Raw genomic sequence first — 13704 nt, 5'->3', positions numbered from 1 at the left:
CAAAAATCAATCTTTTTACCATTTTTAATTTATTTAATGCTGACTTGAGTATTGTGTACATAATAAATTATGAAAAATATAACAAACATGAACTGCAGAGAATCTTTCATGTTGTTTTATTTGCCCAGTGTTTCAGCTTTATGCCTTCATCAGGAGCATACAATTTATGTAATGTATGATATCACTCAAATTAAAACCACTGTATTCCAAGAATTACAAGAGTACCTCATGCTTGTGACCATTGCTATTACTGTAAAGCCTGTGGCATGTATGTAAACAATTTCTCTATTTTTATATAAAGAAAGAATATCTGACCTAGTGAAGCCTAAATGGAGAAATATCATAAAGTTAGAGTAAATAATCTTTAAGCAATTATCTACAATAAATTTAGTTAAATTGAACAGTGAAGCCATTGGTTATATTTGTTCATTGTTGGATTATATTTTACTTTAAGAAGTAATTCTGTAATTTTCAAACCTAAGAAATTGTCAAATCTTGGGAAGAATTTTAAGTGTTATTGGCAGTCTGTCTTTGGTATACCATGATTTAAGATATAGCATTCAGCCACTGCACTTTTTTCCACCTCTGCTTTATGTTCTGAAGGTGTTTGTTGATACGTACCTCGGAGGGTCTCTCAGTCTCCACAGTGTAGATGGTCTTACATTTTATGCCTTCTTGTTGGTATGTGGTATTCTTTGTTAAACACTTTCCACTCATATATGAGTAGTTAACAAAACAGTATCTGTTTTTGCATTGTGTATTGCACATGAAAACAGATCTAGAAAGAAACCACACATGGTTTCTGTATAATTCTGACTTGAAGACTGGACATTTCCACAACTTTGCATAAGTGCTTGGCCAGTCCATTGCAGATATATGGTATCATCTGAGTAGCTGGAAAATTCTTTTATCCTGTGGTTTTGTTTTTCTTTTCATCTGTTAAGTATTTTTCTTTTTGCTACATCTTTCTTATTTTTTATTCCAATCATTGACAATATTTATCTATGTATTTGAGTAGCCATTTTATAGAAAAATTTATCTAAAGTTTTTTTCATACTGTGTTTTATGTCCAAGCTTGTTCTGTTTGTTCTACATAGCTGTCCCATAATCACTCCTTTCCTTACAAAGAGAAGGCTGTGCCACTCAAAATGTGGAATTATTAATTTATTATGATTTTACCTGTGTATACTATGTGTGTTTTTCCATCTTTCAATGGTATGTTCAAGGTAGCAAATGTGGGCATATCATTTGAGATTTAACTTTCTCATTACAAAGTCGATCAAATTGACCGACCTTGTAATCACTTTGTACTCATTATAGTTTCCATACTGTAACATTTAAAACAGTATGTGTATCTTCACACAATTTGGCAGACATTACAAGTCTTTTTTTTTTTACACAAAAAATCAGATTTTTTAATGAAGTATTTTGACTAAAGATTAGTCTGTGAATATAAATAGTCTTTTTTCTTTCTTTTTCTTTTTACTATTTCAAGTGTAAAGTGATTTCTACATTAAGATTAAAAATACTTTTCTGCATCTCAAAAGTCTCAAATTTCATTTGCATATTCTCTAAAACCTAAATGTATTTCAAACATTCTTTTTACAGTAAAACTTTATATTTTATCTGTTATTTTGTCTACCCTACCTCTATACTAATTTGGACAGTTTGACCAACATTGGAACCACCAAAACAAATGGAAATAAGTCTCTTTATTACCCTTTTTCTTTCTTTCTAGAATGACTTCAAATTGTAACATGAAACTACAGTTGCTTATCCTAAGCAGCTTTAAACTCATAACAGTATATATCTATTTATACTTAAATTTTATTGTTTTATTGCCCTTTGTTCCACGTCTAAGTACTATTCACACCATTATAAGATGTAAATCACTTGGGTAATGTGAAGCTCACGTTACCCTATCAAATTACGTTATGCATGAGCTGCTCGCATGCATACCTCCTGGAACCATTTTTGTTGTTATTATTTATCTTAATTAATCTAACCTAAAGTTTTCTGTTTTTACATTTTAGTTACTTTTATAATAATAAATAAAGAATACACATGAAAAACAAGAAATAAAGTACGTACCTGGGTTTTGCTGTTGACTGTTAATCCTACTTTTTTATATTAATGGTAGTAGTGCACTAAATAATTTTCATTTAATGTAATAATGCTCCAAAGAACACAGAATTATTACATGAAAAAAGGAGAATATACCCCATAACTATCACAATTATTCTGGCTTTCTAACTGTGTGACAAGAGTTGTTACAAATTCATCCAAGCTAGATGATGTGTTTGCCATGAGAATAAAGTTTGTTCTAAAAGAGAAATTCTCAATTTTCTTTACAGAAAACAAAGTAATATAATATGTTATTTGATAAATGAAAACCTTGGTTTTTGTTGGTTATAAATAATACAGTATTAAATGTCAGAGATAACTATTGACAATCTGAAAAAAAGGTGAGCTTGGCAAGAGAGGTCTTATATTCTATTTGATGGCTCTGTAACCAAATAAGATTGAAGGCTATAAATTTTATGCTTTGCATGAGCACTGACAACATTATAAGGAGTATTTACAATTGATTTCATACTTCTTGGTAGGGTGTTAAATAAATTATACAAGAGGGGATGCCTAGAGAAAAAATGTCACACTTCTCACACTAGGGGAAATTTAGGATTTTTTTTATATTGTCATACAAATTAAGAACTTAAAACTTATGTACTACTAAAATAATAATTATCAGTTACGTTTTTATGCTATGCTTATTGGTATAGCATTAATAAAAAGTAATTAATTAATTTCTGAATGTAACTCACTAAAAATCTTGTGACGTGCAGAAAAAGATTCCCCTGGCAAGAGGGTTAAGAGTGAAGTTGGTTTTCATGGGGCCTGTTATGGAGGTGGTTGTGTAAATCAGTAATGTGTTCCATTCTGTAGTTACAAATACCAAATACATAATCTATGTAGCAATAACAGACTTTCAGACCAAAGCTAGTTTTTTGTTTCCAGGCAGATAGGGCTCCTTTTTTCCAAGAAAATCCATGAAAACAACAGAAAAAAACTGTTCCAATCTTATTATCCATGTCAGTACGTTGGACTTGTTGGTAAATATCAGCTCCAAAACAGATAACTTATTCAGAATACAGCAAAGGGCCATTTCCATTAAATCAATTGATAATAACAGAAGGTCTGTGGTTGAGCAAATCAAACATTCAGCAAATAAAACAATTTGAATGATTCTCTGGAGTTCATGGTTGTTTTATTTATTCATAATATAAAAATCTGAATATTCAAAAGTTTAGTTCAAATATCTAATTCATTCTCTGACCCTGTAACCTACAACTGCAGCAAACCAGATGACAGATAATGGTCATCATTTGTGTTGTGTATGATGGTCTGCCTTGTTTAGGTGCCCAAAGAATTGTACCATTTGTTTGAAAGTAGTTCCACATCCTACTAATGACATTTTGAGACAACTTTGTCATTTGGTAGACTTCTGTTTCTCTTGTTGCTTTACCTTATATTGAGTTGTTATATTGAGCTTGTGTGAGTTCTGATTACAGTTCTTTAATGTCAAACATCAAACCAGAAACTTAAGAATTAAAACATTGGTCTCTTGAATTTACAAATACAAGATGTAATCTTCTTTATATTATTTTTTAAACAATTCTTGAGGCCATTATTAGATTTTTGAAAATTAATTTTATGTATTTTGATATTTTCGTTTGAAGTAGCTGTTTGCTTAACAGTTTATTGCAGTATTTGTCAATAAAATTTTATTGGAATCAGTTCAAATGATAAATGCTGTTTTCAAAGTAGAAATATTTTTAGTACTTCCTCACTTCTTGTTTTGATTCTATTTTTGACAACAGTTTAGATTAAGTGAAAATTTTCTACTGATCATTCTTTTAAAAAAATTGCCTTAGCTGCTAAAAAGATGATGGAGGCTTGTTGATGTTACTACCATTCCTACTGAAACAACACAAAACCTGGAAGAATTGCAAGCTACGAATCTTCACTGTTGCTCGTATCCTTAATACTGAATATTATGTACATACTTTCAGAAATGTTTTCTGATATCTTGGATAATGATGTTTTATAACCATCTATGTAATGATGTTGCTCTTTAGTTATTATTTTTATTTTATTCTGTATCTGTAAGGTAATTTTTTGCGTGCATTTTTTTGATAAATACATTTTTGTATATAGGAGATGAGTGCTTTTTTTAATACTTTTTTGTGTTGGTTAAACCTTATATAACTTGTCCTGAAGGATCAAACTTATTAGAACAGCATACCAGAGGAGGGGAAGAGCATTGTGTTTGAAATTTCGAATCTCATTTTAATAATGGATTGACTCCTACTTTGAGCATTTAGGATAGCCTGTACTATGTTTCTAATAATTGTCACCTGTCTTTAACACTTTACACATGGTCTTGGTTGAATTGACCCCAAGTTCTCAAACATTTTATACTCATTATAGTTTCTATACTATAACTTTTAATACATTACATATATCTTCACCAAGATTTTTGTACACAAAAAATTGTATTTTTTAATTAGGTTTTTTAATAAAGACTTGTCCGTGAATATATCAAGTACTTTTGTTTACTAGTCTAAGTGCAAAGTGATTTTTATGTTAAAGTTAAAAATACTTTTATTTATCTAAAAATTTTCAAATTTCATTTGTTAATTCTAAATCCTCCTGAATAAGTATAAAACGTTGTTTTCAGTAAAACTTTATATTTTATTTATTATTTTCTCTACCCTAACTTTAAACGAGGTTGGTCAGTTAGACCAACTTTGTAATCACCATAAAAAAAATATGAAATCTAAATTGATATTTTTTTCTTTCTAGAATGACTTCAAATTGTAACAAAAGACTAAATTTGTTTATAATAAGTATCTTATCTTATAATAGTATATATCTGTTTATACCTGAATTTTATTGTTTTTTTGTCCTTTGCACCTTGTCTAAACTAATCTTCCTGCCATAAAGTTTGTAAATCACATGGTGAACATGGAGCTTATGTTACCCTATGATGTTGCTGATGAGTGTACCCTGTACAAAATTTTTATTAATATTATTATTATCATTCTTTATTTTACCTAATCTGGCCTTATCTAACCCAAAAGTTTCTACTTTTTACATATTAGTTACTTTTATAATAATAAGTAAAGAATACACATCTAAAACAAGAAATAAAGTACTTACCTGAGTTGTTTTTGCTGTCACCTGTTAATGTTTTGTACTATTGATACTACTGCACTAAGTAATTTTTTTATTTAAGTAAACAGTGCACCAAAGAAACAGGATAATAACATACAAAAAACAGACAATGTTCCATAACTGTCACAATTTTTATGGCTTCCTAACTATGCGACAAAAAAATTATCTATTGAAATGCAAATATACAAAGTACAATTAAGACAATACTAACATTTTAAAAAACTCATTTTCGTATGTTTGGAGAGGATACTGGTTTACCAGTCAGCATCATCTTAATTGCATAGTACTAGTCTAGAATAAGATTAAGTACTATCATTACCATTTTTGACAGATTTGTTAATGTAGTTTTTAGTACATTATAGTATATTAACTTCACCAAAATACTGTTGACAATTTTAAAACTAATTTGGGGGTGGGGGTGGATATTACACTGAACTACCTTTAGATTTATAAATATATAGAAATATAAATTGCTCATTTTCACCTGTTTTGTGTAGAAATTTTATTCTTTAACTGCTTTTAAGAAATGGAAGACAATAGTATCCAGATGAAGAAAGATTTGGCCACTTTTATCTATCATCTTAGGATAGAAGCTGAAGTCGAAGTTGTGGAAATGGTATGTCAGTTTTCATACAAGTTCTGATATATATAGGTTTATATCTTTTCTGCTTCAGCAGATATTTTAAAGTAAAAAAATATGTTTTATTAATTTATGTTGAAAACCAGTTGTTTATTTGGATGTTAGTAGTTGACAAAAAGTAATCAGTTGCTTACTAATTATAATTTTCTTATAATGTACTAAACTCTTATAAAACAAATCTCTACCAAACTTATGTGTCATCTCTATGCAAAAATAACAAAGCAACATAATGAGTTAAAGCTGAATTTTTTTTTTCCATGAGGTAAAGGTGTATTAAAAATTGTGATGTTTTCTATAAGCTTAGGGATAATCATTACAACTTTCAGTAGCTAAAACTATATAGATAAACTTGTAATTTTTAGAATTCAGAATTTTTTTTGTGGAAATGTAATAAGATTCTTATTTGTAAAGAAGGTTATTTTGTATTGATAAATTTGTTTATGCACGATATGTACATGACCTTTCTGCAGTCCTACACAGTACTTTCTTCAAGTCTATTAGTAAGATACAACTTGTATATATATAGATATATATATATAACTCCCTCCATGTCATAAAACAAAGTTAGTTATGCAGTACCACCTTCATGTTTAAAAACTTAGATACCTGGTACTAAGGAAAAGTTATTTATACTTTGTTTCAGGTTTTATAACAATATAAGAAGAGTATCACAGCATTTATTAATAGTTAGCTTACATATAGGAATGTTACTTTTGAATAATCTAATGGTCTTATTCTAATTTTATATATATGTTTATTTAGATGGATAGTGACATATCAGCATATACTTATGAGCGGACTTTGATGATGGAGCAGCGGACTGAGATGATCAAGCAACTGCGTTTGAACAGGAAGGAAACTCTGAATGTGGTAATTGTACAACTTAAAAGCTAATATTGTCATATCTTTTATGGTAATGAATAAATGGACAGTTTTTGTACAAGGCTGTTACCAAAGGAATTCTAGTGTTTTTGGTGTAAAAAATTGATGGTTGTACTAGATGGTTGTCAGTCTGTGTAATTGGTATGTATAATGAGGTAATTACTTTAGATGGCTTCCGAAAATAGTAACAATTGTAATAGATTGTTGACACTTATTTAAACACGTATATCAGGTCATTTACAATAACTAAATAGTTGTAAAAAATTATAGTTATATCTCCAAATGCTAGATACATTTCAGTTATGGTTTGTAACTGTGCTAGAAAAAGTGTAGAGATACTAGTTAGAACAAAAGTAGATATGATGCATGCAGGAGAAGTCACAGAAATAGTAGATCAGCTAGTGTTTCTTTGACCACAAACAAATACATGGTTGTTAGTATACCGTGACCATACTTTAAAGTTCCATGCAAGTTTACACTTAACGTGAAAGGTTTTGCTCAGAATCAGAAATGAATCTGCTTGAAAATTACAGTTAACTTTCTTTGTAGCTACCAATCAAAAAACTGGATAATAAGAATCCAGAAATAAATCTGATCCATGTGACAGTTGTAGAGTAGTTCCATGTGTACGTAGTAAAATAGGGTACAGTACATATATCCTATAAAACATCTATTATTAGTCTCAGCCATGGAAAATAACACCTAGGGATGAATTTATTGCATTTCCTCAGCAGGATTTAGGATTTTTCTAATCAGAGCTTGGGAAAAAAAAATTAATTCAGCAAATATGAAATGTATACTGTAGGGGAGACAGATATGTGGTATATACAGACTACAGTTTCTATAACATATTGATTCCATTAATATATTATAGTACATTTATTCAAACAGTTGTTTTCTCATCACAATAAATGTAGCAAATTAATTTCAGAGCATTTGTGAATTGTATCAGTAATGATGATAATGACTTCAGTTAATTTATTTTAGTTTTTTTAAAGAAGTTTCCATTTGTGACATGACTCTAAGAGGTTGCAATTTTTATTGGGCCTAGCAGGTAATTAATGCATTCATGGTGTTAGAAAAACATCAAGAAGTCTTGATAGAAATGAATAAAAATCCCATAACCCGAACGCTTTCGAATAGTAGACCTTTCTTCTTCAAGGGCAAACTGAAGAAGAAAGGTCCACCTTTTGAAAGTGCTTGGGTTATAGGGTTTTTATTCATTTCTGTCAAGTTAATTAATGCATTCAGACTATGAATTTGAGAGTTCATGATTCATGGCCAGTTGTGTTTTGGGCCCATGAATATACTTTAAGAGTGATGGTCATATCCCACTACTGGTCGACAAGAGTAGCCGAAGCATTTGAAATGAGTGCTGTTGTCTATCTGCCTTCCCTTAATTGTATCATTTCAAAATTATAGATCACTATACATATAGCCTTTGCATAGCTTTGTGCACAAATTCTAAAACAAACAATGTTTTAGCTCTAGTGTAGTACTTGTAACAGATTTCTATCTTTAGATAACTGTATCTTTTAGGTTCAAAATATTGTTGACAGTCACCATCAGCCAGTACGCCAGTCTGGTGTCAAAGTACGATTTAGTGAGCTTCCTCCACATGAATCTGAATTACAAGATGTAACTAATTATAATTCTTCAAAAGAAGATGAAATTTCAAAACGTGATAACAGATCAGCTGGAGGTTTCAGTTCTCTGTCTTCCCCCAGCCATGGAATAAATGAAGACTTGCCTAGCCCAGCTCACTCATCTCCATCTCAAGCAAATCAGCATTATGAAGAAAATAACGAGCAAGTTGCAAATAGTAGTTCATCAGACTCGTTTGACAAGTTACTCTACATTAGACCGTAAGTATCTATAAAACTTTAAGCCTTCTTTATGGATTATCAAATTTTGAAGAGCCAAAACCCTTTATTACACAGTAAATTTCAATTTCATCAATCCTTATCATTTCACAAGTCATATATATCAATCCAAAATTAACCTTAAAATTTCTTTCTAAATTTTATCATGTTTTCTTCAACAATTTTTTCATTGTAAGAGTCTTTATTGCACAAAATAAAACTTTAAAAACACAACTTTAAAATAAAAAAAAATTCTGTGTTCTTAGGTACATTACTTAAGTAAATTAAAATTAGTTAATGTATTAGTACCATTAGTATAAAAAACTCACCTTTAGTCTTTACAAAGTTACCTGTCTTGGCTGTGTTTTAGTGGACTGGTATTTTGTAAAACACAGTCATATTTCAACTATTATACATTATATATGTATAAACATTATTTCTATTTACAAATAAACTCTTAAACTTATTTTTTTTAAAACATGGAACAGTAAATAAATAATTAAAGAAAACAATTATCTGTTCTAGTTATGACCTTTGTACTCATTTGCCGATTGTCGTAGGTTGCTAAGCCTTATGAAATTTCCCACATGGAGGATCTAAAAAGAAAAATTTTTTTTTCATGTTTTATATATACATTTTAAAGAACCAAAAAATCATAAATTACTATATTAATACCATAAATTCCACTATAATTTATCAAGTGTAGTAACTAAGCTGTATTTGGGTCTAAAAAAATATGAAATTTCAAGCTCAGTAAAGACTTACCTCATTGTTTGAAATTTTGTGTGAAAAGAAAAAATTAGCACAATAACACATCGAAATGGCTGAGGAAACCACTAAAGGGACATTCTGAGCTTTTGATTGGCTATTCATGTCATATATAGAAGTGAGTGTATATAAGGGACCATTTCCAAAAATGGAAAGAGGTGAGCTAGGGGCCTCTGTTTGATTCAGTACAGGAGCGATAACTTAGCAAATAGAAAACGTAAGATGTTCTTATTTTATATTCTAGTTTGTCAATATCGGTAGTTTGAGTTCCCAACTCGTAGAATACTGTAGATTTTGTATTTTGACATCTAATTTGAACCAGTACTGCATTCAACATACCACGTGACACACAAAAATCAATGTTTAGCTGGGTTTTTTAATATTTACTTCTACATTAACAAATTAACTAAAGTATAATATTAAAATCTGAATTATAATTTACACTTTGATACCAAACTTATTGACGTAGGTTCATAAAATAGTAGTTTAATAAATCTTTGAATGCAAGTCAACAAACGAGATGACATGGCCTTTGACATGTGACCCATCATGATAGGGTTAAATTTCATTGATAACCGACAGCAAAAAAACAATAGGTCACAGGTGAGTAATATTAGTTTTGTTTTTCATGTATATTCTTTTTTATTATTATAAAAGTAACTAAAATGTAAAAATTAGAAAATTATTAGGTTATATTAGGTAAATAGTGGAAAATAATAATACAAATTTTCACGAGGTATGGTTGCAAACAGCTCGTACATTACGTAATTCAATAAGGTAATGTGCTTCATGTTGGCCGAATGAGTTACAATTTGTGTAGTGGGATTTTTAGTTATATGCATGGGTCAAAGAGCAATGAAATTAAGTATAAATAAATGTATAGTGTTATGAGCTTTAAGCTATTTAGGATAAACAACTGTGGTTTCCCTTTACAATTTGTAGTCATTCTAGAAAGAAAAAAGGGTAATTTAGATTTATTTCCTACTTTTTCATGATGGTTATGAGGTTAGTCAAATTGACTGTATGGGTATAGAGTTAGTGTATAGATAAAATTTAAAGTTTTACTGAAAAAAAAAAATATTTAAGAGGTTTTAGAGAGTAAACAAATGAAATTTGTAAATTTTATTTCTATGCCTGGAAAGTACTTTTAAAATAATAATGGACACAATAGAGTGCTTGAACAATCGTGTTTGTGGAGTAACAGTGTCGTTACCCTCGGGTGAGCTGTTATTTGTCACACTGAATGTTTATATGCCTACCTATTCCGCTGGTAACCTGGATGAATATATTTCTGTACTACAAAAATCACCTGTATATGCCATACAAATGGATATGACAGGATTGTCCTAGGTGGTGACTTTAACACGGACTTCAGCCGATGTAGCTCACCTCACATGTTAGCTTTGGAAAGGTTTCTATAGGACAAGGAGTTATGTCTGACCAGATCATACATTGGTGAACTTGCATCTGATTACACGTTTGAGAATGTGTTTGGTGATAGGTCAAATATTGATCATTTCTTTGTCACTAATAACATGTTGGATTGTCAGCCAAAAGGTGCGATATGTCATGCCGTGGATAATTTTTTGGATCATAGTGTCATTTCCTTTTCTATGGTTGACTCATCCTCAATAGAACGACTTGTTTCTGCACACGTCACTACACCGCATCTGAGATTCAAATGGGACGAGGCTAAACCTGAGTCAATTGAAGTCTATCAGAGTGGACTGAGGAAGCATTTAGATAACGTACAGATACCAAGCGAGATAATTCATTGTAATTAGGTTAACTGTAAATGTCATGACGCATCGATAGACTATCATGATAAGCTGGTTAAAACCTGTATAGACTCTAGTTTGAAATTTATACCACGTGCTTGCAGTTACAAACCTTGGTTGGCTGGTTGGAATGACGAGGTGAAACCCATTCGCAAAAATGTGATCTTCTGGCATTTCATCTGGAATGAAATGGGAAGACAAAGAGTTGGGCTAATTGCCCAGATACGGAGGAGTACTCATGCAGAGTATCATTGTGCGGTAAAACGTGTCAAATCCCGAGCAGGTCAGCTATCATCTCAGAAGATGGCTGATGCACTTGTGAACTGTCAGAACTGTGACTTATGGAAGGAGGTGAAGAAGTGCAACAAAACTTCTAAACCTGTTCCTTCTACTGATGATGGTGCTATCGGCAAAAATTGCCAATGTATTTGCTCGTAAGTATGAGCATCTGTATAACTATGTCTCATAAAAAGAAGAGGATATGGCCACCTTGATACGGGAACTGGATGAGCAAATTTGTCATCACTGCTGCAGTGACCAGTGTTATGACAGCCACTTCATTACGACTGACCTAATTGATAATGCCGTGTCCCGCCTTAACTCCGGTAAGAGAGATGGTGACGGATTATCATCTGCCGACCATATCAAACATGGAAGACTGGTATTACACACGCATCTAACCATTGTGTTTACGGTGATGATGCGTCATAGTTATGTCCCTGGTGATATGTTGGCATCAACCATCATGCCTATTCCAAAAAGTATGAGAAAATTTCTGAGCGACTCAGGTAATTATAGGGCCATTTGAGCTTGTAATATTAGAAATGAATGCTGAGTCACTGGTTACAACCAATCTGCAATTTAGTTTTAAGCAGAAGTCTTCGACTACACAATGTACTTTTGCTGTACAAGAAGTAATTCAGTATTGCTTAAATAATGACACGTCCATGTTTTGCATGCTTTTGGATGCGAGTCAGGCTTTTGACCACCTCCAGTATATTAAACTGTTTAAATGATTACCTGAGAAAGGTTTATGTCCTTTAACATGTAGAGTACTGTTACTTATTCATACAGGACAGGCAGAGCAGCTTTGCTGGGGAGAGATTCTTTCAGGTTTGATATCTGTGTCCAATGGTGTCAAACAAGGTGGAATTATATCACCTGTCCTTTTTTTCAATCTATGCTGATATGTTACTTACTGAGCTACGTAACTGTGGTCAGGGTTGCTACATTGGCAGAACATTTGTAGGAGCGATTGCTTACGCCGATGACATTATCCTTTTAACTCCGTCGAGGACTGGGTTATTGAATATGTTGGAAATTGGCGAACAAATAGGCAAGGACCTTAACATTAAGTTCAATCCAGCGAAATGCCAGTTTTTGAAATTCAGGTGCCCTATTTCAATTAGTAATGATAATGTAGAACAGCCTATATTGTTCTATGGTTCCATTAAGCAAATCAGCTGTACATCTTGGTCATTACATCGACTTTAATTACAGAATAAATTCCATTCAGAAAAGCGTGAATGAATTGTACCAGAGATGTAATTCATTACTATCTGAATTTTCACATTGTTCATATGATGTTTGATACAGTCTGTTTAAAACATATTGTGTTTATTCATATGGATCGAATCTTTGGGATTTTGATCATCAGACAGTCAAAAGTTTTTATTGCACATGGCGGAAATGCATTCGTTGCATTCTCATGGTGCCATATGACACTCACTGTGACTTCTTACCTAGAATTGTGGATGACCATCCCATAGAATTTCAAATGCACAAGCATTTTGTGAACTTTATGAACTCCTGTCGTTCATCTGAAAACGAGCTAGTCAGATTATGCTATAGAATGGCTGTAAATGGCAATAGATCTCCTGCTGGGAATTCCATCAGTCAAATTCGTTGTAAATACAATCTTCACCGGTAATCTTAACCTGAGATTTCTTTGATGTAAAAAGCCCCAGACTGGCCCAAGAGCCAGTGCTATTAGAAACTTTATCCACTTCAGGGAGACATCAGGAGGTGACGACATGGTGGATATAAATATTATTATTTCCCACCTGTGTACATATTAATTATCTGTATAACTACTGATGTCTGTAACTGTATTAATTGTATCTATGAATGGTATGAATAAATATATATATATAAAAGAACAGGAAAACTTAAAACCATTCATTAAAGTTATTATCATCATCAAATAAAAATTTGTATTTTGGTCCACAATCTGGTTTCTCACAATCTATCATCAACTTACTTATTGTTTGAATTGTATGTATTGGAATAATAATAATGTAACTAACATGTCAATTGCTGATTTGTGTTCTTATAATGAAGTATATTAGTACAGAACTAATTTTACTTGCACATTGAGTATATTACTGAACATCTTTTTGAATAATATTGTTGCATCAGCGAGGTCACGTGACTAGTGTCACGCCACCTATTTTATAGAAATATCTTGTTCCTTCGTGAATGCCCTAGCATTTACTAGATATATGGTTGTCTGGTATATATATATATAAGTCGCTCACAA

The 13704-nt window shown here is 31.4% G+C and overlaps 1 protein-coding gene across 3 annotated transcripts in view; it reads left to right on the top strand.

Annotated features, from left to right (window-relative positions):
• Positions 1 to 13704, top strand: part of LOC106464908 (solute carrier family 12 member 6-like) — a 216691-nt gene that overhangs the window by 182298 nt on the left and 20689 nt on the right. For 2 of the 3 annotated variants that reach the window (XM_013925080.2, XM_022392719.1), the window contains 4 exons: positions 3944 to 4033; positions 5760 to 5851; positions 6638 to 6745; positions 8297 to 8622. In XM_013925080.2, coding sequence (XP_013780534.1) covers positions 3944 to 4033; positions 5760 to 5851; positions 6638 to 6745; positions 8297 to 8622 — 616 coding nt within the window. The remainder of the gene's footprint in view (positions 1 to 3943; positions 4034 to 5759; positions 5852 to 6637; positions 6746 to 8296; positions 8623 to 13704) is intronic. The other variant, XR_002611853.1, reaches the window with a different exon arrangement.

Source organism: Limulus polyphemus, unplaced genomic scaffold (assembly GCF_000517525.1).
Source record: "Limulus polyphemus unplaced genomic scaffold, Limulus_polyphemus-2.1.2 Scaffold1777, whole genome shotgun sequence".
Classification (NCBI taxonomy): Eukaryota; Metazoa; Arthropoda; class Merostomata; order Xiphosura; family Limulidae; genus Limulus; species Limulus polyphemus.
This window is presented reverse-complemented; position numbering and strand designations above follow the sequence as displayed.